Genomic DNA, 27,243 nt, shown 5'->3' with positions numbered 1-27,243 from the left:
AAGTTTGTAGTTTTGGAATTACTATGAATGACCCACGACCCCTCACTACAAAGATGTGGTGGGTGTGTGTTCTGTGCAACTTGTGAAAAAAGTATAGCTTAGTTTTACCAGACCACTGAGCTGATTAACAGCTCTCCTATGGCTGGCCCGAAGGATTAGATATTCTTACGTGACTAGGAACCAATTGGTTACCTAGCAACTGGACTTACAGCTTATTGTGGGATCCGAACCACACTGTATCGAGAAATGAATTTCTATCACCAGAAAAAAATTCCTCTGGTTCCGCGTTAGCTGAGCCGAGAATCGAACTTTGGACCACCGGATTGGTAGCCGAGCGCGAAATGCACTCGGCCAACAACGTGAAACTACGCAACTTGTGTGGCACACTGTAAGGCAGCACCGAAGGTTCTTTGTAGCATCCCTGTGTGAAGCCATCATACCTGAATTAGCCTTTGAATCTTGCTGTTCATCTGGTCCCATACGTCTCTCCCAGCTCAGCTGTCCGGCTTCTTTGCGTCTTGTTTTTGAGTAAATCCTTTGGTTGTGCCCTAGAGATGAATGAGTTCAAAGAACAGTTTGCAGTGCGTAGCAAATAATGTCTCAAACATCACAAGGTCGGTCAAAAAATGCAACATTATCTGTCAACAGGTTTAAGTAAACAAAACTCACGTTGGTAATTTTTATTATGTCAGTATTTGGTGTCCGTTGGCACACTTTAAACAGGGGGTATTCACCTAAGAACTTCAAATACACAAGTAGATGAATTCGGCAAAAATTATACACAGACTGTAACCTTGGAAATATTAAGTGTAACTGTAATTTAAACACTACCCTTTCAGAACCAAACCTAAAATTTACAGGGCTAAACTATCTAATATTCCAACTTCGACACCATATTATGCATAACGCAGTTATGCAGGAGGGAACTCAGACAAAATAAATAACATTCGGTAGACTAGTTATCATACAGCTCTCTTTCAGATCGTCAATTGCATTCCTGATTGAGTTGGTCACACTGCAACTCTGACAAATTAGAAAAATGAAAAGCGACATAAATTACCAAAGAGATCTGTAATTGGTATATAAACATATCTTTATAATTTATTTCTGAATGAATTTCAACAGCAGTGAAACGGACTGCAGCTACATCAAATGTTACTTCTCTCTTTCACACTGCACTTCCAACTTTCATTCTGTGATTGGATGTCATAGACTGCCATTAAGGAACTGTATTCATAAATATTTGAAATAGTACTTTGCTAAGAATCAGCATAAACAAAAACTATCTTGAATAAAACTTTCTCTGTTTCCAACGATAAAGTCGACAGAGTATCAGGCTTAATGCAAAGAGACTTCATGAAGGTAAACATCAAGGAGGACCAGACAATTTGGTACTGAGGACTGAATCAACATCAGGAATGTATATCAGCCTGCTAGGAAAGAAGTATGTTTCAGGAACAAACAACTGTACAGGCAGTGTTCAGATTTTTTGTGCAAATAAAGCACAGGTATGTTTATGTATTTGTGCACTCTGACAAAACAAAGCTGCTCCGATATGAGAGAAGATTCCCGAATGCTTTTCTAGGATACGTAGTTAACTTACTTTACTGTAAAAGTGGTCCTCTGTTCCAAAAATATACAAAAAAACAAAACACAAAAGGGTCTCTTCAGTATCTATGAACAACTGACATACTAAGTTGAGGTGAGTAAAACGATCGTCCTTCACAATTCTTCCAGCGCCCGTGAGAGTACCTCTTCAGTCTTAACGTACAGTACTTCACTTTATGTGACTATGTATGTGTATAGAAATCTCTCCACTATATAAATGGTATATCCTAAGCTCAACAAGATTCAATAAAATATTGTATTTTCACATAACACGGCAAATGAGGATTTGTGTGCTAACAGGCCTGGTCATCGAAGGAAGACGCATATTCAAGCAATTTTATCTCAGAGGCACCTTTTTTTAGTTATTTCATATTTACCACAAGGACAGGTCAGAGTTTGAGATTCCTCGAGTATGTACGACACGCTTGTGTTTCGACTACTGAAGGATTTGAAATTGTCAGCCTTCTTCACCTGATGTAGCACGCCAACCCTCGTGAATCTTATCGATAAAGAATGTCCTACAGCAATGCACGACTTGAAGATTGTAAATAAAAAGCTAAATGTTGCAAGAAGTACATCAAATGCCACCCACTTGGAAGCAATTCCAGCACCATCCTCCTTGCTGAACGAAAGCAGTGCGTATAAATGTCGCTGCCACTCGGAAAAAAAATAAAAAATTTGCGTTTGGAAGAAAGAAAAAGAAGAATCCATGTTATCACATTGTTAACAGAGGCTATTCTACAGATTTACAATAGGATTGTCTTGTACTCGTCGTGCAGTTCTGTCTTGCAGACGAGGCTTATTTTACATATAAATAGGTTTCTGTGAAACTCAACTTAACCATAATCTTGAAGCTTTTGTCTGTATCCTTCAATGCTTGGTGTACACATAATGTAAGGGACTTTTGTGAAAAAGCATTTCAACTTTTAGGAGACTATTAAGATGAAAAAAGTTACTAAATCTTATGATTAGCTAGCAAGTTACACAATCAGTTGCCAATATTAATCTCGTAGATACCCAACATTTGCTCAACTCCTGGACGGAATACGGGTCATAGGAAAACCTAATCTGAGATATGAACGAAAGCAGGCTTTAGAGAAACGACAGAACCTTCAAAAAAACAAGTTGAAGCAAAAGAGTTGAAGGGAGAAATCAATGAGTAGGAACTTTTACTAAAAAAAAACAAAAAAGTCCGTCCTTTGAATGCACCATGAAATCTTGATGGGGAGACCCCTTTATTTTGGCTTTTGCGAACAGCAAATCGAGAGATTAGGACCACCTCTCAACTAATCTAAAATCACACTGTCTTTTCAACATGCACCAATATGCCATTGAAGGAAACGTCACCTGATAAATATACAATGTACATACTGTAAGTGAAAAATGACAAAAAAAATTGCTTGCCATTACAGGCAGTTCCCGGGTTACGACGGGTTTGGCTTACGACGTTCCGAGGTTAAGGCGCTTTTCAGTTATATTTATCAGAAATTATTTCCAGGGTTACGACGCCTACAATACTCATCTGGCAGAAGAAATATGACACCAAAAATGCAAAATAATCAATATTTCAAGGTTTCTTTGATGAAAAATGCAATAAGAATGCAGTTTACATAGTTTTCAATGCACCCAAAGCATTAAAAGTAAGGTTTTCTTAGGATTTTTGGTGATGTTCCGGCTTACGACGATTTTCGGCTTACAACGCGTCTCAAGAACGGAACCCCCGTCGTAACCCAGGGACTGCTTGTACAAAGTAAACATCTTGCATGCACAACGTAAATAAAACAGAACTAAGTAGTTTGCATATAATGCAAATATATATATTAATGATACATATCAAAAGTGTTACCTAGAAAACACATCATAAAACTCTTGAAAAAATAGATACTTTACAGACGTAAACTCAGTAATGTTTAGACTAGACCAACATTTTTGCAATGCAAATAAAAAGAATTCCTTACGCAAACAATCTTTCAACAACCGTACGCTCCTAAATCCAACTCCCTTAAAGACCCTATTAAAGCATTCACACATCTGTAGGAGCATCCATTCCGCAGATGATGGCTTTCATGAACCCTGCGGCTGCTAACGCCGCGTACGGTTGCCAGTCTTTGTTTCTGGTGCCATCGCTGAAAAAACAGAAGTGTCTCCGTGAGATGCATAGAAAATAAATCACAACCTTTTAATTATATATAATGAAACCTTATTTTGACCATTTTACATTGTACTATACTGGAATTGAATGGAATACAAAATTTAGGCCAAATGCCAAGCATTGGAAACTGATCTAATCCATTACAACATTTAGGCCAAAAGCCAAGCACAGAACCTATGAGATCATTCGGTGCTGAAAGGAAAACTGAGGGTAAAGGAGGTCTTTGGTTGCACTGTGGAATGCTGTTAAGAGATGGTGAAAAGTAAGATGAAAGAAGGAGAATGTGAAATGTTAGTACTACTGGAGTTAAAAAAATGATACTATTAAAGAAAATTAACAGAGAAGTCAAACTTGACTGTCAGCTCCTATTCCTACACTCTCAGGAGGCCCAAAGACATAACTTTTCGATGATCATCAGAACAAAAGAAGAATAAAGATGTAGTACAGCAGTCATACAAGCAGTGGGCAAGAAGAATAAATGAAATGTAAGATAAAAGGCAAGGCATGTCAACCCTAAAATCACAATTTTTAAAAATTAAATTGTATTTTTCCTAACTATACAAACCTGAGGTCCTTTACATTAGGACCGAGGGTTTGTAGTATATCATGTAGGAACAAAAGGGCCCTGTCGGTGACTACTGTACCTCTGCTATACAAATAAAATTCATTAAAAGTACATAGTTCATAAATAAATGGGGTAATAACACTTGCATGATATCACCACAACAAATACTTTGCAGGTATGGCTTTCAGATCATTCTTAACCTAAAAACATTCAGTCTAAGAGATCTATTTGAAAATGTATCAAATGGAAATGGTAGCATAGCAAAATATTGTCTGTTATGTTTGTCACTGTATGTAGTCACTGACTTTCTTCCAATTATACTGAGAAACCACTACAGGATGGATGACTAAGAATTTAATTAAGCAAAGGAAGAAAATACTGAGGGTATATGAACTATAAAGACTGTGCAAAACAAATCACTCTTTCATGATATGAAGAGTAAAATCCTTTTCACATATCTGAGCTGATCAGGACTATAATTACTGGCCTACATGTGGTCTTTCAGTAATAAATCACAGCAAAATAAAAATGACCAAGTGTCCACCATACATAAGGTAGAACAACACATACCAATAACTTTTTAATCATACTTACTGGTAATCACAGATGCCTCTAATTAAAATGTAGTGATCTTTTCGATTTCCGTAAACAGACTCTACAACGGCATCGAATTCTTGGTCGTACGCATTGACAGTCAGCTGCGATGCGAAGTCTTGTCTAATCTGGTCGTTCCCAACTACGCAGCGGCCCGAGGCAATGGCTCCCAAGTGAATGCGAGGATTGTTGGGGATCCTGTGAAAACAGAGGGGAAAAATATATAAATCTAAATTAGGATGTTGCATTAGTTATATTAAACGTAATAACTAGCAACTTACGTATTTTTGTATAACATTGTAGTAATTCCCGTTCAAGTATGATCTTGCAAGCAGTTCAGAGAAACAAATATAATTGCAGACACAGCCATAATACTTAATAATACTAATACTAGTGATAATAAAAAAACTAAAGCATGCTGCCATTAGTACGTACTGTAATGAACAGATACTTAAAATTTTTTTTAGTTAAATGCATCAACAGTGATGTTATGATTGACTTTCTGTTTCATCAAAATATCCAGTAGGTCTCAATAAGTTGAAAAAATGCATATTCAACACTTTGCTGAAAAAGTGAATGTCTGTGTATAAAAAACCAAAAGAAAATTTGACAACAGGAAATCTAAAGAAATTCTCTAAAAGCTCATACAGCAAGGTGTACATAACAGTAATCACATAAATAATGATGAAAAGAAAAACTTTTTCCTCATGATTTGGGACACAAAATACTCACGGAAATATTTTTTATAAAATACCAAAGGTCACCAACCTAAAACCCATTTCAACAACAGGCATAGATATTCATCATCATCATCATCATGCGTTGATTCTGGTTTCTCCTTTACAGATAAATATACCTGATGCCTTTTTATCAATTCTTGAGCACTTGTGCATGTTCTGCATGCATTACCAGTTGGTTCTAGTCATCAGCAGTTCCCTCTTAGCAAATATATCTGCTGCTCTACAAACTGCTTCTAACTACATGTTCAAATTACAGGCAGTCCCCGGATTACGACGGGTTCGGCTTACGACGTTCCGAGGTTAAGGTGCTTTTCAATTATGTATATTCATCAGAAATTATTTCCAGGGTTATGATGCCTACAACGCTCATCTGGCACAAGAAATATGACACCAAAAATGCAAAATAATCAATATTTGAAGGTTTTTGCGATGAAAACTGCAATAAGAATGCAGTTTACATAGTTTTGAATGCACCCAAAGCATTAAAAGTAAGGTTTTCTTAGAATTTTTTACGATATTCCGGCTTACGACGATTTTCGGCTTATGACGCGTCTCAAGAACGGAACCCCCGTTGTAACCTGGGGACTGCTTGTACCTTAGAAATGTCATGATGCTTCAACTAGAACTAACCTGACATGTTCAGCTCCCTCAGGCGCTACTGGGTGGGATACTTCAATAACGTCTGACCCTCCTATACTCATGTACAGCTTGTCGGTGTCCTCGTTTGGACGAGAGAAGTCCATTTCCTGCTCTGCTAACTTTGCGCTGCCTTCTGTCATGTACTGAAGCCAAGGAGTTGGGCCTTCTTTCTCCTCACCCTGCAAGGGACAGTGAATGAAAAACCTAAAACCTTCCTATGATTGCCAAAATATCTTAATAAACTTGTAAAGAACCCTATTCATACGGAACAAGCCCACATGGGCCACTGACTTGCAATTCAAGCTTCCAAAGGATATGTATTTTACCAACGGCAGGAAATCAAATAACATTTCATCCACTTACTTGGTCCTTTAATTTTTCAGCAATATTCTGAAGGCTCAGATCTGGAGGACCCCAGGACTTCGTTTCAAACTCGTAGGCTCCATTTTCGAGGACCTTAGCCCCATCACAGTACATATATATAAACCTGAAAGATAAGGAAATATTTCAATTAGATTATTGTACAGTAGGGGTCATCTTTGTAGTTTTATCCAGTTGACTGTTGAGCCTAATCAACAAATCGCAGAATATTACCTCTGTCCTTCTGGTGGACTCGCGACAACTACGTCACCTAATCGAACGTGCTTGTTGTAATCTGTGTAGTGAGGTACACCGCCTGCTGTACCAACCAAGAATACGTATTCAACCTTCTGGAATGTACCTGAAAATAGAAAATTTTATTCTTTTTACAGAAAAACACTAGTTTTAATCAGTTTTATAATGCATTGCTTGTCCACTATATTTGCAATTTATCACAAGCTTTTTGACAAGCCTGGTAAAACAGATATTAGTTAGGTGCTGGTTTATTTATATGAAACAAATAGTATTACTAAAAACATCTGTGTCATTTTAACAAGAATAACAAAATACTGCACCTGAAAATATTTTAGCTATCTGAGGGAAATTTTTCTGTAGAAATACACTGCATAGAGTGAAATTCTGTACAAGAAAGCTAAATAAATTCTTTTCAATCAAACTGCATATTCTTTAAAGAATTGAGGATGTCCCTCTGAAAGCTAGAGTATAAACAAACAAATTTTCAGTTTCAGTCCATAATTGAAATGAATTATAGAGAACCACATTCTCTCATTTTATTGACTTTATGTGCAATTTAAAACCACGAATAAATGCATATTTAAAATATAAAAAAAAGTCTGCGAACCTAATAATCTAGTCGTTGTGTTTCCAGCAGCTATGGAGGCCGAGCGATCGTGTCCCACGGTCGGCAGCTTCGTGCAGACGACTCTGTGAGCGCCGATGTTCCCTAACGTGTAGATGTTGCTCTCACCTGCAATTACAAATATAGTATAGTCTCCTCTTGTGATGGATTGCAACAGGTATATTGTGATCCTATCATTTATAGCACATAATCTAACAAAAGGGGACAATGCTATATAGAAATTCAAAAGTAAAGAATGGTATTAATAAAGAAATAAATCTTTTGCTTTCTAAACTAATCCTTTCCCAATACTACTAATGGCTTCACAGCTACCTGCTCTTTTCTGGCACCTTTGCCGATGCAACTACCCCACGCTATAATGAGGCCTTCCCATGTCGAGTGTAAACCCATCTGTCTTACCAGATGCTATGCATCTTTACAAACCTATGTTTTCTTGGCAACAAACTGGCAAAAACTATAAGCAATGGCTCCTCCCTAAAGCTCCTGTACTCCTTTTTTTTTATGTTGAGTCATCAGTGACCAGATTTTAAAACTTGCGAGACAAAGTTACCTCTCGTGTTTCAATTGGAATTTAGCCATTTTCCTTTCCGTCAAGTTACAAGAGGGTTGCTATCTTAAATGGGGGAATGTAATGCTACATGAAAAATAAATTTCTTTTAGATACAGTATTCGTGAAGTGAATTCTGGATATCTCCAGTGAAAAGTGTCCAAGAACTACGATGCATTCAAGTCACGTTGCAAATGGTCAGGTAATTAATATATACTCTTGACTCTGACAATTAGCAATACGGGGTTATGAAAATCAAATCAAATAAAAAGGACATTAAAAACTATTCATATTTCTTAAATATCTGTCCTGACAGAACTATTCGACTTGTAGACAACAAAGAGCAGAGAAAAACTTAGGTGAGAGCAATGTCCTTTTTATTCCTGGTAAATTGGGATATGTACATGAAGACCAGTGGGTATAATGCCATATTGCATGAAGAACTGTACACTATTGTCATTGTTATTTTCATTATTCATAACAGGCATACATTCCTCAGGGACAGACCAAGAATACAGGGACTTGCGTTGCAACTTTTTCCACACTCTGTGGAAGTTTGTAAGTGGGGAAAGGGAGGACAAGAACGGAAGGAAAAATCCCCAGAGGAAATGATATAAATAATGAGGGTTTTCGTATATTAATAATGACAAATAAAAACTGTACATACAGGAAATAATAACTGGCACAGGGCCAACTAAATGGGGCCTCCAGGATAACCTAAGTCATAGACAGTTGTGTAAATATCATCCAATCAATTTGGACAATATCAGGAGTGACACCATTAGTTACAACAAAAGCTAAACTAGAATGCGTACGTAGTGCACTTAGAATTATTAGAAACTAATATATATGAATTACCTTGATCCTTTAGCCTGTATCTAACCATAGTAACATTGTATTACGATGAGCTATAAAAACATTGTACTTTATATATCCTGCAAAATTACTAGTATTAAGTGGTTTAATGAGACCTATGAAGGTTTTGTTTTATGGTCCAAAGGAAGATCGGAATCTGGGGCAGTTGAATAAGTTGTACAGCAGGTGCATAAGGACCAACAGATCAACATGCAATCATTTTTTTTAACTAGAGCAATAATCATTAGCGGATGACGGAACTGGATCGGAAGAAGATCACTTGTTCTTTTCTTAATTCTGACTCAGTCATGTAACCCTACAATTTGATCTGAATAGACTTACAGTATTCCAAAACAAAAAATAAACACAGGCAGTCCCCGGGTTACGACATTCCGAGGTTAAGGCGCTTCTCAATTATATTCATCAGACATTATTTCCAGGGTTACGACGCCTACAACGCTCATCTCCCAGGAGAAATAAGACACCAAAAATGCAAAATAATCAATATTTGAAGGTTTTTTGATGAAAAATGCCATAAGAATGCAGTTTACATAGTTTTCAATGCACCCAAAGCATTAAAAGTAAGGTTTTCTTAGGATTTTTGACGATGTTCCGGCTTACGACGCGTCTCAAGAACGGAACCCCCGTCGTAACCCGGGGACTGCCTGTACATAAATCTGTAATCAATGTAACCTAGAACTTTAAGAGCTAAAAGAATGTATAAATTGATCTTGATGGGTAGAGGTAATTGCAGTTGCTGGCTGAACATATATATTTTCCAACAGTCACAAAAGCATTTGTCAATATTTCTTGAGAACTATAGGTGTGAATGTGAGTAAGTAATTAGTGTGACAGGATACTGTACTGTGCAGTGAGTATAAATTCAATCAATATTATTCATAATATGTTAAATCTGTTAGTGTTTCTGTACTGTGCATACAACAGTGGGGTGTTACTTGTGCACATGTGAAGTGTAGTACACTTTGTTATCAACTTGTGTTACAGTGGAAATGAAAAGTGAGAATGAAGAGTGATACCAAAGCATACTAAGCGAGAGAACAGTTGATCGTGACTGCTTGAGGGCAGAAGATGCTCTGAACATGTATCTACATATGCATACACATGTAACAGCATCTCAAAATGAGTGACAAAGTCTCGCTCACGACACTACGAATTTCCTACGCGGAAAAGGTGCAAGCTGACAAAACAAGGCGCTGCAGCACATGCCCTTAGCAAACTGCTACTGTATCATGCAAAAGGGGGAACGTTCATGCTTGATTTTAGTACAAACAACAAAGAAAAAACTCTACTGAACCTGAAGACTTTTATAAAATGAAAAGCAACCACCTGATATGACATGGTGACTACCATGCTAGAGCATGTTCAGGTAATCATGCATGCTACCGTACGTACCACCTGCAAAGAAAGCGGTCGGAGAACAGAGTCGATTAGAAGGAAAATAAAAAAACTCACGTACCGTGATCATTATCTGAGTTTGGATCCACCGGGAATAGTTTAAAGCTTTTAAAATAAGCAACACACAGTCACTTGAGTGTTCATGAAGTCATCAGACTGACTCAGGCTTCAAAATTACTTTCGCTAAAAAAAGTTACTAGTATTGGAATGCATGGAGGACAACAGCTAAGATGCAATGGCGACTTACTTGCCGAGGGCTCTCGAGCCTTCGGCGATTATATCTCGTGAAGCGATTATTGTATCGATCTTATGTTACTGAAATCAGCTGACATTAGCATTTTAACTGTTGTTCTTTCATTAACATCTACATGCATCTTCTACTTTTATCAGTAAAACCCAACGACAAAACTACAAGGTTTTGCATCCTCCCAATTCTAATGGTAAAAAAGTAGCAAAAAGTATAACGTACTGCAAAAAGAAATAAAAGTAGTATCAAACACCAAACAGTAATGAGAGTTACTAGAACTTTACCGGAAATAAACTTTCTACATATTATAATGCATCATGATGATTCTCAGTCTTGTATGAACAGTAAATACATCTAAACAGGGTCGTGTCATGAAATGATAAGATTTTCATCACATTAAGATTAGATAAACATTCAAGATACATTGTAGTATTGTAAAGACACACAATAAAACCGACTTACCGACTGTAGTGTATCGAACGAACGTCTCCTGGTTCTCAATCATCGTGTCAACGGCTAACTTCTCCGAGTAATGTGCTGTGATGATGGCAATGGTTGGTTGCTTGTTGGACGTGATGGTTGGCATCTGTCGCACGACCTAGAATATTTTGATATTTAAGACTTCTGGCTATGCTACAATTTATTGTATAGCATTTTGCTTTCAGCACTTCTGCATAAAGCGCTTTTCATGTATGTTGGCTCCAAATGGATGAATGTATACAAACATGCCTATTACTACTCAGAAGAATCTGGAACCAGTGATATATCCCATTACCTCTTAATGATGCCAGCCAGGCATACTTTATTCTCTGTTCTTTGCAGGCAGATAATAAAATCTAAATGAAACTTCCTGTTATATTCCTCCTCAGATACGGAACATAAAAAACAAGTGAAGTCAAGTTTTGTATCGTCCTACCTTCAAGTCGGTTTCGTTTTGCACGACACGAGTGAAGCACCCTGGAGCCATGGCTTTGATGAGACCCTTATCAGTAAGATTTGAAATGAAGAGTTCCACATCTTCATTTGAGGCAGATGATCTCCTGAGGAAAAACATGACCAAGGTTAAATTAAAACAAGCTATTATAATGTACTACTGATCTTACTAGCTACTGTATTCTACTGAAAACAACTGGATTGTTAGGAATTTTGGACTTTTAATATTATCTCACTGGGGAGCACCAGTTACAAAAATTGTATTTTAAAGCAATGCATAAATACTGTAATGTCCAAAAATACAAACCTTTTAGTTTAGGCTAGCGCTTTGAATTAGATTTACAAAGTGTATATATAATGAAAAAACCTGATCCAGCTCTTTCAGAGGATGAGAGCTCACCCTTCAAATGTTCTCTTCAGGGTAAAAAGCTCCACTCTTGAAGTGGTACATCTGAGGCCTATGAAAACAGACTGGGCGGGGATTTAACGCAAAGGAGTGGTTCTTAGTGTATTTAATTTTGCAACCCTGATCACCTCAAGGAGAGACACCACCTATTACAAGCTTTCCTTCCCTCTCACTTCATCTCTTCCATTTTTCACACATGACCGTGACCTCTTTCTTTGACTCATATACTTATAGCAGCTCTACAAAGGATCCCTCTCAGCACTCCTTTGTAGCTTTCTCCATTACATTGACATATACATAATAACAGAACTTGTGATGGTCTTTTGACAGACAACAAACATCATTTCAAATTCTTCTAATAAGCCTTCTACTGTCCTGACTAGATCTTGTGTCATGGTACACTAACATTGGTAGCTCAGAGCCCTACTGGTACCCTCAGCTTTTGTAGAGCAAGTCTAGTTTATTGTCTTCGGACTATGCCAGTGCCTTCTAGAGGCTGACATACATGTATATCATCCCTTTAAAACTATCAAACTGTAGTGCATCCCATATTTTGTTGCATATAAAACCTTAGAAAGCTCTTAAATATAGTTTTGCTATAGCATTTGCTATTCAAGTAAACTGCCCGGAAACGAGAGTAAAAAAAGTAATTAGAAGAAAACCATTCTAAGGCTGGAATGCCCAACTTACTTTGCCATGTCATTCACAGTTATGGGGTTGGGATACGACGACTCGATCATCTCGAGGACCTTCTCCTCCGTGAGTTCTGGCTTCTGATCTTCCACTGTAGGAGACAAAGCTGAATTAGGATCTCATGCAAGCTGGCTTTTTAAACACCAAATCAACCAGGATAACTTAAATTTATATAACACAAACAGAATGAAAAAAAAATTGCAATGAAGAACGAAATTGAGTCACATTGAAACTTTATCAATTGCAAACATTTTTAAAGATTTCATTTCATATATACAAATACTTGCATTACAAATGCCTCACATCACCAGTACTGGTGGGTTTAACCAATCACAGATTATAGCTTTTGACCTCATTAGAGGCACAACCAGAAATAGAAGTCATCCAAAAGGACCACAACTCTCTCATCCACTGATATTTCCATGTAGTTTCAATAGACCACTAAAATCGCATCTTTCAGAGTGGGGCTCACCCAAGAATTTATTCTTGAAGGTCAAGTAAAAATTGGAACACAGTAAAGCTCAGAAGTTAAAGATAAAACTGGAAAAGACTAAAAGATATGGATAATGAGAGGATGGCAGAAATTAATTTCTTTCTTTCTTGAAATCTAGCTGTAAACCCTTAGAGACAGAGTCAACAGACTACATATAAACCCAACCCCAAACGTAAATCAGACTGCAAAAAGCGACATGCAGGAAAAGCTGATAATCGAATGAGAGGGAGTAGAAAACAAAATTGATATAGTACTTAAATTCAGGAGACATCAGCACATAGCAGGGATGGATTTGCTCCTTGCTTACAAATTTGGAGATCAGAAGACTTCACAAGTACACTAAGCAAACTATTCCATGAACAGACCATTGCACAGTTGGCTAATAGTCCAACAACTGAAAGGCTGGACTGCTGTTAATCAGGACACTAGCAGAAGCATCTATTAAAGTATGAAAGATTGCCCAAGGTACAATAGAGAGCAGGAAAAGGTGGACGGTGCCTACCGTGGAAGATTCAACATATCAGAGTGGGCCTCCTAGAGAACTAGTGGGCTACATTTGCTGCCCTAAGTGAGTCAACTGAGAGGAACTGAAGTCTTTTGCTCATGAGAAATAATCCACTTTTCCTTTCTCTTTCTTTGTACAAATGTTCTTTGTTCTGCAGTATGTCCCACAAATCTTTAGATTGTAAGTAGTACAAGGTTTGCTCTTCCTACAGATGTTGGAACAATAGCGAGATCTTTCTTTGCAATAAAGATATTAGCGTGACTGAAGGTCAGAACCATATAAAAATATATGCATGGTCAAGAGCTAACAACCACATGGAGACAATTAGCGAAGAAAGTACAAGAGAATATTTTAAGAGCCCCAATACATGTCTCTTGTTACAAAATAAAGTCCAAGGAACAGAGTAACCAGTAGAAATTGAAGTGAAAATTGTGATCAAAACATGGGCAAGCAAAAGGCAAATCACCACCAAAGTTTGAAAAGAGTACATTCTGTGCTTAAATAATTCCAATACCGATGTCCAACAGTCAACACAAAAGAAACTACAGCAATGGTCTTACTGTCAAAACCAACAAAAGATGGAGGTCTGCTCCAGTAACTAGTGACACCAGTGACAAGCAACAAAATGTTACTGGTCTGACTTTCTAAGAAATGGATATTTTCATAGGAATGCTTCATTCTTTACATCAAAACATATTACCACAACAGCAGCAAGTCTTTCCAAATTTGTGTCAAACTACATTAGTATATTAAAAATAAAACTTGCATAACGTATATGTTTAGCACCACAAAAACCAGTGAAAAATAGCCCAAATAGGCAAATTTTTAGTGAATAATGGGTACATACAATCCATACAAAAATCCACAAAAAACTATGTGATGATGCTTACTTTTTGTTGTAAAGGTAGGTTAAAAACATCACAGTGAAATATCTTGGCTCATACAGTCACCATAAAATGGAACAACTGGAGAAAAGCCAAATCAAAGAAGTTGGATAGCTAAGTAAGAACAGACCAGCAGAATGGATGAAACACTAAAAGGCAGAGAGCAAAAGTGAGAGACCCACTGTGAGGAAAAGCTCCATCTTCTAACCAAATCTTCTTCAGGTGTTCTCTACACTTGCTGACATAAAATCTAACTGGATTTACAAATGCAAGATATTAAGTAATAGCTAAGAGTTCCAAACTGAACTCCTACAGAACTTTTTAAAGAATATTGGTTGTTTTTCTCATTCAACTGTTGCAAATTCATTGCAATACCGTCTTCCTTTCTACGCTTAAGGACTTTATGTCATCCAAATCTTTCAAAAAGCATCAAGTTACCAAATGGTCATTCTGGGGAAACTTTTGGGGAAGATCGTCCTGTGGAATAATTAATGAACAGCTCTATTACCAGGTCTAAAAATGTGAGGCACACGAGAGACATTCCAACGAGAAAATACTGAAATGCTCCAACTACGAAACAGTGAGTGTTCACTTTCCAACTGTCAACTATGACTAAGTATGGTTAGATTATTTCAAATAGACCACGACACACAAGGCAAACACCTACAGTATATACGCAAACAATAATGCTGTTTAGTGCAATCTCCACCATATGATTAATCACAAACAGCAGCAAACAGACAGTGAGTATGTTTAGTTGGTCTAGGGGGGTACTAACCCCTGGCTAACTCAAGAAGATCAGTGCACATAATTCCTACACACGACCTTGGGAAGTCAGTTTCTGTTTAAGCAAAAGACGAATGGGGAGACTGATCTCCTAGTTCTTGAGTTTAAGTGATTTTTAAAATCTTCAATATGCTATTTATATCCAAATACTACTGTAATAAACTTCACATTTATATTTCATCGGCAAACTACGTATAAAGAATAACATACACAATTTGTAGTAGCATTTTAAAAACTTTAAGAGTTCTTATACATGAAAGAAATTAATGTACATAACTCAAATATTCAAAAGGGAACTTGATTACTAAAATGATAGTTTTCAAAAGAGGAACTCACGATTCTAATTAGTCTATAATCTTGGAGATTAAAACTTTGACAAGGTGGAACATTTGTCGTCACTCAAATCTAATGCTTAAGCAGAACACAGTGAATACAGGACTTTGTTAGAGGGAGACCAAACTCATCTACCACATAGCCACCTCTGTCTGGTTCGCTGCGGCCCACCGTGTACAAGACGCCCCCCGGCCTTGCTGCAGACACGGTACCAAGAGAAATCCAGGGTGAATATTCGTACCTAAACTTATTTACTGTAGAATAACTTGCCACTTTTCTAGACTCTACAGGGTTACCCCAAAGTTATCTGTACCTGACTTATGGAGGATAACAGGAATAGGAAAGATGAAAGTTGGAATCTGTGTCAGCTGGGTATAAACAGTATAAGATAAGATAGGTAGCAAGTGCCTAAGGCTAGTCTGGACAGTACATACAATATTAAGACTAGCATCTTCTGAGAGCTAACAATTACAATACGTACTTCTATAATCTGGTCGTAACTATTGCAATAACATGAAGCTGAAATAACATAAAGCATTGTGCTGATGCTAAGAGCTACCTTCTATTCATTTATATACAGACACATACAGCTGTAAGAGGATAATTCAGTCTTTATTTTTTACTTTCTCATAGAAAGGTGATGCTAAAGTTAGGCACCATAATGATTAGACATCATGTCTTGACTGCTATAAGGATCACTCAGAAACTGGACCAATCACAGAGATAAAAATAGATATTCGATGAAGTCCAGTGACTCCCTACGCAACATCTTGAGTACTTATGCACAAATATTAGACAATCTCATAAGAAAAGGACTTTGGACTTACTCGGTCTTGTCGGTGGCTTGTCAGATTCCTCGAGTTGCTTCAACTCGATCTCAATCTTGCTAATGCTCTGATACTTGTGTTGCATCATCTTCATGATCTTCTTTATGAAACCGACGTAATCTGAAATGTGTTGGAAAGAATATTAGTCAATATTGGTGTTCACACAGACCTCATCAGCCATAAGATAATTTCACTGCCCATGAGTAAACAGTGGCTCTCGTAAAGAAACCCTAAATCCCTATTTATTATATTTATACTCACAGTTATTGACTTTTCCAATCAATACTAAATAATCATAGTCCTGTAAGCCTCAGTAATATTAAATAATAAAGGACATTACAGTTATGCTTCCGCATTATCTGCATCTGTGAGATACAGATACTAGCTTTAACAAATAAAAGAGCACCATTTGCTGTTTTGCATCTATCAAATAATTACTGGGTAATTGAATTTGGTATACTATCTGTACTAGCAAGTAACGACATCTAAAAAGAAATCTTGGCCATGCCACTTTCATTTGGGACAGTGGGAGAGGCCACACTTATACACCAAGTGACAAGCAGAGGAATTTATATCACAGTGTTTGCTCTGAGGGATGGGGGTCAAGTGACCAGAATGAATGTCCAAGGTTTTATTCACTGTCTTCAAGACTTTCTGGTTATTTCCACTGGCCTTCCTCCTTTCACTTCTAGTGCTTTTCCCACAAGAAGTGAAGGTATCACAGAAGGAAGGAGACCAGCAGGAAGGCGCAGGAAATTGAAAGTAATGAAATGTCAAAGACATTACACTGAGGGACTTCTCAGCAATGTATATGTAATTACATGTAAAAAATTATCCATTTTTACATGAACACAATTGTTCTGCTTGCAGAGGATATATGTTTTTAACAAAAAAAGATTTAAAAGGTATTATAACTGGAAGACATTCTTCTCAAGCTCAAACTAATCAGTCTGTTCTCAACCAACTACTGTATGAGGCATCAATTTGAAGCGTATGCATGGGGTTAGCTGAATACAGTTGTGGTTATTTGTAAGATGTTGGGTATGACAACAAATCTGTTGGATTTAAACATTGCTGAACAATGTTTAAACTTCAATACATCACACAAGGAACGTAACTGCGGATACGACATCCACTAGGGATTGGGGGCCGTCCAATGTATTTCGCCGTGTTTAGTACTGGTCCCTTGGGGGTTAATTACAGTCGTCCGAATAAATATTACTTAAAAAATTCTTGTTCAGTAGGTAAAACTGCATAGAAAAACCGCAACTGCCATAGTCTAGGCTGCTGCAGATAAGTACCCTAGATCTACCAAAGGCCAGACTTACAACTGATCCTCCCTTACAGGAAAAGGGGGAAGAAAAAAGGCAGCTGTATTTCTCTTATATCCTTCTGCATTGTCCTTTCCCTTCTGAATAATAACAGTAACAATCAAAACAGTAAAGTCAGCTCACCTCGAGGAAACTCTAAGGGCGCCACCAGCTCCTTGAAGAACTCCTGAGCGCTCTTCATGCGCTCCTTGTCGGCGACCGTGTCCCGGAACCAGAAACGGAGCTGTCTGCTCTCCTGCGTGTGTTTCTGCGTCTGGGCATTGATCAAGAACACTTTGAATTCCAGTTGCAGCTGCGCGGGCGTGTCTTCGATGCCATCTGGAATTAGAAAGGCAAAACCCTCAAGTTTTTCTGTAAACGCATGAAATCAAAATCACTTTGCGAGGCATGAACACATGGTTGTATGTCAGACGTACAAAGAATGTTATGAAAAATTATTACAAAATCAAAACATTAAACTATAATCCCTTGAGGTCAAACTATCAAACGTCACCTGAGAGTAGTATCTATAATATGTAAACGGTATACCCTACAGGGAGCCCAATGCTAGCCTGGAAGAGAGAGCTGGCCAGCTACAGGATGTGATACGAGTGGTCTCTCAACTTTAAACTGCTTATCCAATAATGTCTTTTGATTAGCAAGACTTCGGGCATTGGTAAGAGCATCAAAAAACTGTTGAGATATTAAGGGCCCCCAAAATTCTTAGAGAAATGCTAAACTCTAGGGAACTGAAAGATACATGTCGCCTCATTCATCCTACTTTTTTTTAAAAAGACAGAAAACTGTTGTTCATTAAAAAAAAACCTAAAATCTGGTTTAATATAAAACTCAATCAATCACTATTACTGACTCACATTCACAAGACGTTTGTATTTTATCCCATACTACTGTATTACGCAAAATAAAGGCCTTGTCGTTCCTCGTACACGAAGACACTAACCACTCCACAATGGATATGAATCTCACCCGTTAAGTCAGAGTGTAATGGTTTGTGGTAACCCCACTTTGACCTAACAAGTGAGAGGGTGTACCAACCCTGGCAAGGTTGGAGTTTCTTCATGGGGTTCCCGTTAGGATTCAAGGTTTACAGGAGAGAGTGTCTCTGTGAGAGGATACTGAGAATAGAGAAGAGGTCTGAAATGGAACAGAGTACAGTGGTCCCCCCGTATTCGCGGGGAATGCGTACCAGATCCCCCCGTGAATAGTTAGAACCTGCGAATGTTTGGAACCCTTATAAAAACGCTCAAAACAGCCTATTTTGTTAGTTAAAACTCAAGAAAAACCCACTAAAAATGTTCATACTTGGTATTTTTAATAGTTTTATCACAAAAAGTGCATTTCATGATGAAATTCATAAAAAAAACAGGAATGTGTGGATATTTACCATAGAAAAATACCACAAATGCGCAAATTTTCTGCGAATAATGCGGGGAAAGGTTCCCGAGAGAAATCCGCAAATGTGTGAGTCCGCGAATCTGGAGAACGCGAATACGGGGGTCCACTGTATAGAATGAAGGCGGCTAGGGCCCTAAGGAAGGGACTATACAAAGAACCTTAAGCAATGCCTACAGGGCCACCACATGAGGGGAAGTCATAAATATGGGGGAGAGAAGGGAGTGGAGAGGGCTTGGGAGGAACCTGGTAGAGGAAGAAAATTGAGAGGGAGACAGAGAATGAGATGGCGAGATAAAGTGAAGGAAGATATGGAGAGAAGAGGTTTGGTGGAGGATGATGACTTTTATAGAAGGCAGTGGAGAAGGCGCATCAGGCAAAAGACCCCTTAATGTAGGGATAACGGTGGGAAAGAAGAAGAGCCCTACAATGGCTTGATATTAAAATGTCTCAGTCTTCATCTCTTCTCTCTGAATCATTCCTGGCATCGGCCAAAAATGGGCATCAAGTCGACCGTCCAAAAACGTCCGTAACACAGAGTTTTACCCGAGAAGTTTTCTCTCGGAAGGCGAAAACTGACAAAACGGTCAGCCCAGACTTACTAGAAGTGACGTCCTTGTTGACGATGATTCCGGAGTGCTGGCCCCCGCCCACGTGGACGTTGCCGTCCTGGGACGCCATCTTCCGTCGGTCTATCATTATCGTCGTGGAGTTTGCCGTCTTTCCCTTCGGCGTCATCACAATCCGCTCTGTGGAAAGGAATATAATCGTTACTATGATAAGTGAATAACATGAAAGCTCAGCACATATAAATGTGATATATATATATATATATATATATATATATATATATATATATATATATATATATATATATATATAATATATATATAAATATATATAATATATTATATATATATATATATATATATATATATATATATATATATATATATATATATATATATATATTATATATATATATATATACATACGTATACATATATAACTGAATCACGAAAGTTTGGAACGTTATGAATCCATAAATAAAGGAAAAATAAACAACAGAGTTTCTGCAAGATCTTTCGACTCAAACGTCCTTTAATCAGCTGAGTTTGTCTGCTGAGTAAAGGACGTTGAGTCGAAAAGATCTTGCAGAAACTCCGTTTTTTTTATTTTTCCTTCGTGGCTTATACCTTTAATTTACTTTAATATATATATATATATATATATATATATCTTCTATATATAGATATATATATAATATATATATATCGTATACATATATATGTATATATATAAATATATTTCTGACTGACCACGGGACTGAACCCCAGTCTTTCGAGCGAGTCCAGGGCATTAGCAATTCGGGCACGAAGGTCATAAAAGGAGTTGGAACCTGAGTAATTACGTACCCAAAGTTTTTCCGGGAGGAGTAAGTCGAATGTGTTAGCAATTCAAGTGCCGGTGAGCTGGAGAATCGGGTAAAATCCGCTGGTATGTTAGGCCTTTTAGTCGCCTTCCAAGGAAAAGACTTGGGTACGTAAAGATCCCAACTCATTTCACGACCTTTGTGCCCGAATTGCTAATGCCCTGGACTCACTCGAAAGACCAGGGTTTGTTCCCATGCTGAGTCAGAAATATATGTATTATATATATCATATGTACATATATAGGCTATGTATGTACTACATACATACATATGTCTATTGAGACTTCTGTCTCTCCCTTCAGGTAGACGAAGGAAGAGACATCACTCTGAAATATAGTATTTTCTCTCTATATTTTGGCGTTTTCATGGGCTCCTTTTATTAGATGGGATTCTGCTGAAACAGGACATTATATACATATGTTGTACAACTAGTTTATACCTCCAAGCATATGTTGATGGCCGAAACACAAAAAGGTGTTAGCATTCAGATATATATATATATATATATATATATATATATATATATATATATATATATATATATCAGTCGATACAAGGTGAAGGACAATCCTTTATTCCCATTATATTACTTTTATTGTCGCGACGTTTCAAGACATAAAGTCCCATTATCAAGCTAAAAGAGAGATAAAACAAAAAGTTAAAATCACAAACTCGGCATACATATTAAAAGCTTAAAAAGTTAACAAATATAAAAAGCAAGTACAAGAGTAGGGAGGAGTCAATACCATCAGGTGCTGAAAGCACAGACCGAGTGACAATTCAGGCCGGGTCAGCTTCGACTTGAACTCACGAGAGATACAGAGGTGTTGCGGAAGACTGGGTGTTTAACTGCGGAACCAGTTTGTTTAAATGAAAAGTGATTCTAAAATAGCTAAAATAGAAGATCGAATCAACCGTTTTTTGAAATACCTTAAGGACTCGAAAATCATTAATGAAAATACTTATACTTTATTATATAGCACAGGTGCCTCTTATGGGGTGATGTATGGGTTACCTAAAATCCATAAAGAAGGTATACCAATGAGGCCTATTCTCACTTCCTATACCACTTCTAATTACAAAATTGCCAAATTTCTTGTGCCTCTCCTAGCGCCTTTAACTACCAATATCTACAGTTGTAAGAATTCAAGAACATTTTAAAGAAAAAATCTTACCCCAGGATTCAGACTTATTTATGGTTAGCATGGATGTGGAGTCTCTTTTTACTAATGTACCGGTAGAAGAAACCATTGATATTATTGTTAGCCGTATTTTTACTGTGACCCAGATGCCACTTTTAATAATTTTAACCTTACGGATTTTAGAAAATTGCTCGAGCTCGCTGTGCAGGACAGAGCCTTTGTTTTTAACGGCAAAGCCTACATTCAGGTTGATGGTATGGCGATGGGATCCCCTTTGGTCCCACCTTTGCAAAACATTTTTATGTGCTCCCTGGAGGAACGCATACTGGACAACTGTCCTTTGGCCTACCACCCATTATTTTATAATAGGTATGTGGATGATACCTTCTTATTGTTCAGAGATAAAGATCAGGCTGACAAATTTCTTCATTATGCAAATGAAATTACATCCTAACATTAATTTTCACAATTGAATTATGAAAAGGAAAATAAACTGTCATTTTTAGATGTAACCGTTTTTAGATATGATGATCATTTTAACACCACGGTTTTTAGAAAGGAAACGTTTACCGGCCTGGGATCAAATTTTTATAGCAACTGTTTTTCTAATTTTAAACTAAACTCCATGTCTACCCTCTTTCACAGGGCTTTCAACCATAACGTCTAACTGGAATCATTTTCACAATGAAATAACCTATCTCCACCAATTTTTCACTGACAATTGTTTTCCATCGAAACTTTTTTCCTAAACACCTTGTACAAATTCACTTGAACCAATATATTCCACATCCATTAAAATTAAAATACCAACAGTGCCAAAATTACGACTGTTTGCAAGTGTCCCATTTATCCATAACAAAAATTTCTACCATGAATTGAAACTGTTAATAGAAAGTTTTTTTCCTGCAATCGAATTAAAACTAATACTTGCAACCCAATGAATATCAGATGCTCTGTTTAAACAGGCAAGACCAACTCAGTCCACTGATGACCTCAGGAGTCGTATTATCTATTTAATTGCCCTAGATGTAATCTAGGGAAGTACGTCGGCTCCACACGGAGGTTACTCAAAGTGAGATTAGACTCTCATCGTGGCGTTAGTTATAGAACAGGTGTCAAATTAAATAATCCTGAGTTTTCATGTATACGCGAGCACACAAAGAAATGTAAACATGACATGAATTACAAAGATTTTAAAATTTATAGGCCAATCCCCTAACGAACAGCATTTAGCTATTTTTAGAATCACTTTTCATTAAACAACTTGTTCCGCAGTTAAACACCCAGTCTTCCGCAACACCTCTGTATCTCTCGTGAGTTCAAGTCGAAGCTGACCCGGCCTGAATTGTCACTCGGTCTGTGCTTTCAGCACCTGATGGTATTGACTCCTCCCTACTCTTGTACTTGCTTTTTATATTTGTTAACTTTTTAAGCTTTTAATATGTATGCCGAGTTTGTGATTTTAACTTTTGTTTTATCTCTCTTTTAGCTTGATAATGGGACTTTTATGTCTTGAAACGTCGCGACAATAAAAGTACATATAATGGGAATAAAGGATTGTCCTTCACCTTGTATCGACTGATGTCTACTGGTTGATAGAACCGCCTTCATTTTCACATATATATATATAATATATATATATATATATATATATATATATATATATATATATATATATATATATACATACATGGATCTTGATAAAAGAAATCACCACCTTCCATTTAATCGACTCTCCTTTCATAGGTTCTCGTTGTAGCCCACATTTTCATTAAAGAACAAGACATGATTCCCTTTTATCCAATGGAGTCATCTAATAGTTCTAGACTTATAGTACCAATGAAGTCTATAAGCTTTCAGACTCCATCTGATTGGCTATCCTAGTTCAACAACAAAACAGTTTATGATTAAAATGACTTTTTTTTTTTTTTATTTCTACCGTCCGACTATTACATAAATAGCTAGAGCCTTATTTATGCTCTATCATTTAGAAAAATGAAAGAAAGATTCGGTAACATCCAACATTACAAAAAGGACTCGTGGTTCTATTTTTAAGAAAGATGAGAGAGCGCAACAACTCGAAAGTATTCCCTCTATACATAAAAAAAATAAATGTTGGCGCATATGCCGACCATGTGTGTGTGTACGTGTGTAAGTGTGTGTGTATGTGTGCGTGTGTAGGCGTGATATGTCAGGCATCTCCACAACATCAGTAAAACAACGGCAGTAATTCTCTCTCTCTCTCTCTCTCTCCATTCGCCGTATCACGCCACAGTTTATTGATTGCCGTAACAGCCCGCGAAAAGAGAGAGAGAGAGAGAGAGAGAGAGAGAGAGAGTGCTGGCATGCATTTACATAAAACCTGTGGTGATTTCCGGATGACTCATTCAATCGTATCTACATACTTTCATATTCATCTCGCAAACCGGCATCACCCTACACTTTATATATAAATAAGTTGACGTGAATTTATCATTACACTAATATGAAACACAGCAGAATGACTCTACTTGGTTTCTTCTAAAGTTCTAAAGTAATCGATTTATGGGGGGGTGGGGTAGGGGGGGAGGGGGTTGTTGAAAGACAACCCGCCAACGAGCGTCTTTTGTTTCCGGGGAATGCGTGGCTCCTTCCTTCCTCCTTTCGAATTTTGGCGGGAGATTAATTTGGCGTTTTTAAGTTCGCGGTGTATTTATGGCGCTGCGTTATATATATATACTTCTCTTTAATTTTTAATTCCCGGGTATATTTATATGTTAGAGTATTTATATAAATTTATATATATTCCTTTCAATCAATGAATTTACACGTATATCCAGTAATTAGGACACGTGCATGATTGGCCAATTATGACTACCACACACTCGTGTTTGATAACTTACCTTCCATGTCCGCCATGTTTGGCACCGGAAGTTGGCGCGCCTGAATCCGGATGTGGCCTGAGGAGAGATTAAAAAGAGAAGGTAGTAATTAACTTTTTAATAATGAAAAGTATTCTTAAAAGGTATATTTAGACGGTTCAAAATAAATATACATAAGCTCCAGGGTGGTTTTATATATATAGTGTTCGAAAACAGGCACACATAGGCCTAAGATCAGCCCCCCTAATTCCTTTGCCTTCCGAATAAAAAAAAAAAGAACGCCAAACGAGTCGTCCTCCTCCCACCTCCGGGACGAACTCACCCGAAATAGACGATTCATAACAATGGACATCAAATAAAAGCGTTAAAAAAAAAAAAAAAAAAAAAAAAAAAACAGACACACACACAAGGTCCCTGACATTTAAAACAACAATTTGCTCATTCTGACATTATGGTCGCTTTGATGTTGTGACATCGGCTTTGTTGTGATTCGAGTATTTTCGTACTACGGTATTTCGTAGTAATTTTTGACCGCCTACACGATTCATATACCTGTATCTATGACGTGTATATGAGAGAGAGAGAGAGAGAGAGAGAGAGAGAGAGAGAGAGAGAGAGAGAGAGAGAGAGAGAGAGAATAGGTCATGCTTTAGGTCAAAGACCAAAATATGCCCCCATAAAAAGAAAAAAAAGATGGATTAAACTCGACTCCATTAGTCACAGATATATGATGTTTATCATAATATACCCGGTTTGAGTTTATTATAGCAATTGTTCTCATGCATTTTTATTACTGGGGTTTACATGAGCATGTCTCTCTCTCTCTCTCTCTCTCTCTCTCTCTCTTTCAGAAGACCAATAAGAATCATTTATATAAAAAAATAACGTAAAGGCTTCAACATCGATCGCTATTTCTTTTAGAATAAGAGACGGCGTGGAATCTCGTGCAAGAAGGTCATAAACGCCATCCCAGGCAGCTCGCAACCTCACGCTTTGTGCAAATTTATTTGACGTTGAGAGAGAGAGAGAGAGAGAGAGAGAGAGAGAGAATGACTCTTCAATCACCTGCTGTAAATAACGACCGTGATTTACGATACGAGTCGTAAAATTGGGAGAAAAAAAAACATATCAAGAAGAAAATGTCCTTCAGAGCTATATAAGGAACTAAACACTTCCGGTGCACCAGGAGGTCACCTACCCACGCACTGACCTTTCTCGCTATCGCAAAGCCGTATGGAACTGATACCAATGCTTTTCATAAGCGTTATACAAAGATGCTAACTCATCTTACAGATGAACTGGAGAGAGAGAGAGAGAGAAAGATCTCTCTCTCTCTCTTTCTCTCTCTCTCGGCGTTCTTGTCCCTGTGACCTCTTTTGGGCCCGAAAATCGTTACCACGACCCGGTTTTTAAAGGGGACAGTCTGCTTGGAGGCTGTGTCCTCTCCTGGGAGAGAGAGAGAGAGAGAGAGAGAGAGAGAGAGAGAGAGAGAGAGAGAGAGAGAGATAATATCAGGGACTCGTAAAGATTCTTGAGCAGTATGTATGACATTTCGAGAGATGGAATTGAATAGTAATTTAAGGAGAGAGAGAGAGAGAGAGAGAGAGAGAGAGAGAGAGAGAGAGAGAGAGAGAGAGAGAGAGAGGTCGTGAAGTGTCACAAAAATAGACCTTAATGTTGTTGACCCGTTTGGAGGGACATGTCAGCTAATTAAACGAATGACATTACATATGTTTACGTGACTAACATAGCCACGCCTACTGGAGAGAGAGAGAGAGAGAGAGAGAGAGAGAGAGAGAGAGAGAGAGAGAGAGAGAGAGACCACACCTACGGACGTGAGGGCAACGTTTTAACATCTCCTGTCTAAGATGACGTCATCATTACGTGGCAGGGGGTGTAGGTGAGGAAGATGATGATGATGATAATAATAATAATGATGATGATATAAGGATAGAGGAAGGCGATACGTACAGACGAACACACACACACAACCCTGGAATGACGACATTCTCTAACCTGTTTGGCGAATGTCGTCATCCACATCTACTGATTTTTGATTCACCTCTGCACGACGGGATGCCTAGAGAGAGAGAGAGAGAGAGAGAGAGAGAGAGAGAGAGAGAGAGAGAGTATTCTCCTCTCGAGTCTAAATTTTTGTGTGTGAATTTAGCAACGAAAAAAATTAAAAAAACACCTTGAAGACGGGAAATGAAAGAATGAAAGTGGAGAATAATATCGGGAAATGAGTGGGAATGAGGAGGGCGGTGGTTGACAGGAAAGGTGAGATTACCAATGAATGTATTGGAAGCTTGAATTCCCTCTAAGTCGATGGCCACTTGTGGTGAGGCTTGATCCAGATGCATAGAGAGGTCTTCCCCAGTCTTCTGAATAATAATAATATATAATAATAATATAATAATAATAATAATATAATAATAATATATGATTCATTTCAATATTCCACTGAAGTAATTCGTAAGATATTGTCAAGTTCTCTCTCTCTCTCTCTCTCTCTCTGTAAATCAAACATCTACAACTCAGCTATGTAGCCTAAAACAACAAGAAAGGAGGGAGAATGATACGGCAACACCTTCATTGCCTCTTCCCCAAGCTCCTTAACCA

At 37.6% G+C, this 27,243-nt stretch overlaps 3 protein-coding genes across 5 annotated transcripts in view; 1 reads left to right on the top strand and 2 right to left on the bottom strand.

Moving 5' to 3' along the window:
- The window catches only part of LOC135204891 (lipid scramblase CLPTM1L-like), a 163,626-nt gene that overhangs the window by 70,871 nt on the left and 65,512 nt on the right, over positions 1-27,243 (top strand). The window lies entirely within an intron of this gene.
- LOC135204889 (5-aminolevulinate synthase, erythroid-specific, mitochondrial-like) overlaps positions 1-27,243 on the bottom strand; it is a 56,305-nt gene that overhangs the window by 25,884 nt on the left and 3,178 nt on the right. The window lies entirely within an intron of this gene.
- Positions 666-27,001, bottom strand: LOC135204888 (uncharacterized). 3 transcript variants are annotated; one of them, XM_064235121.1, is made up of 15 exons: positions 26,912-27,001; positions 24,643-24,699; positions 19,789-19,935; positions 17,918-18,112; positions 16,464-16,583; positions 15,783-15,833; positions 12,633-12,726; positions 11,520-11,643; positions 11,066-11,201; positions 7,521-7,646; positions 6,893-7,019; positions 6,662-6,785; positions 6,290-6,477; positions 4,920-5,117; positions 666-3,734 (listed from the first exon to the last, which is right to left on the bottom strand). In XM_064235121.1, the coding sequence occupies exons 1-15, from the start codon at positions 26,982-26,984 to the stop codon at positions 3,632-3,634; spliced, it is 1,863 nt and encodes a 620-aa protein (XP_064091191.1). In that variant the 5' UTR covers positions 26,985-27,001; the 3' UTR covers positions 666-3,631. The 3 variants fall into 3 exon arrangements, with proteins under 3 accessions (XP_064091191.1, XP_064091193.1, XP_064091192.1); XM_064235123.1 differs by lacking the exon at positions 26,912-27,001 and adding an exon at positions 26,638-26,697; XM_064235122.1 differs by lacking the exon at positions 15,783-15,833.

The sequence above is a fragment of the Macrobrachium nipponense genome, chromosome 47 (assembly GCF_015104395.2).
Source record: "Macrobrachium nipponense isolate FS-2020 chromosome 47, ASM1510439v2, whole genome shotgun sequence".
NCBI classification, from domain to species: domain Eukaryota; kingdom Metazoa; phylum Arthropoda; class Malacostraca; order Decapoda; family Palaemonidae; genus Macrobrachium; species Macrobrachium nipponense.
The sequence above is the reverse complement of the archived record's forward strand: the minus strand, read 5'-3'. Positions and strand labels throughout refer to the sequence as shown.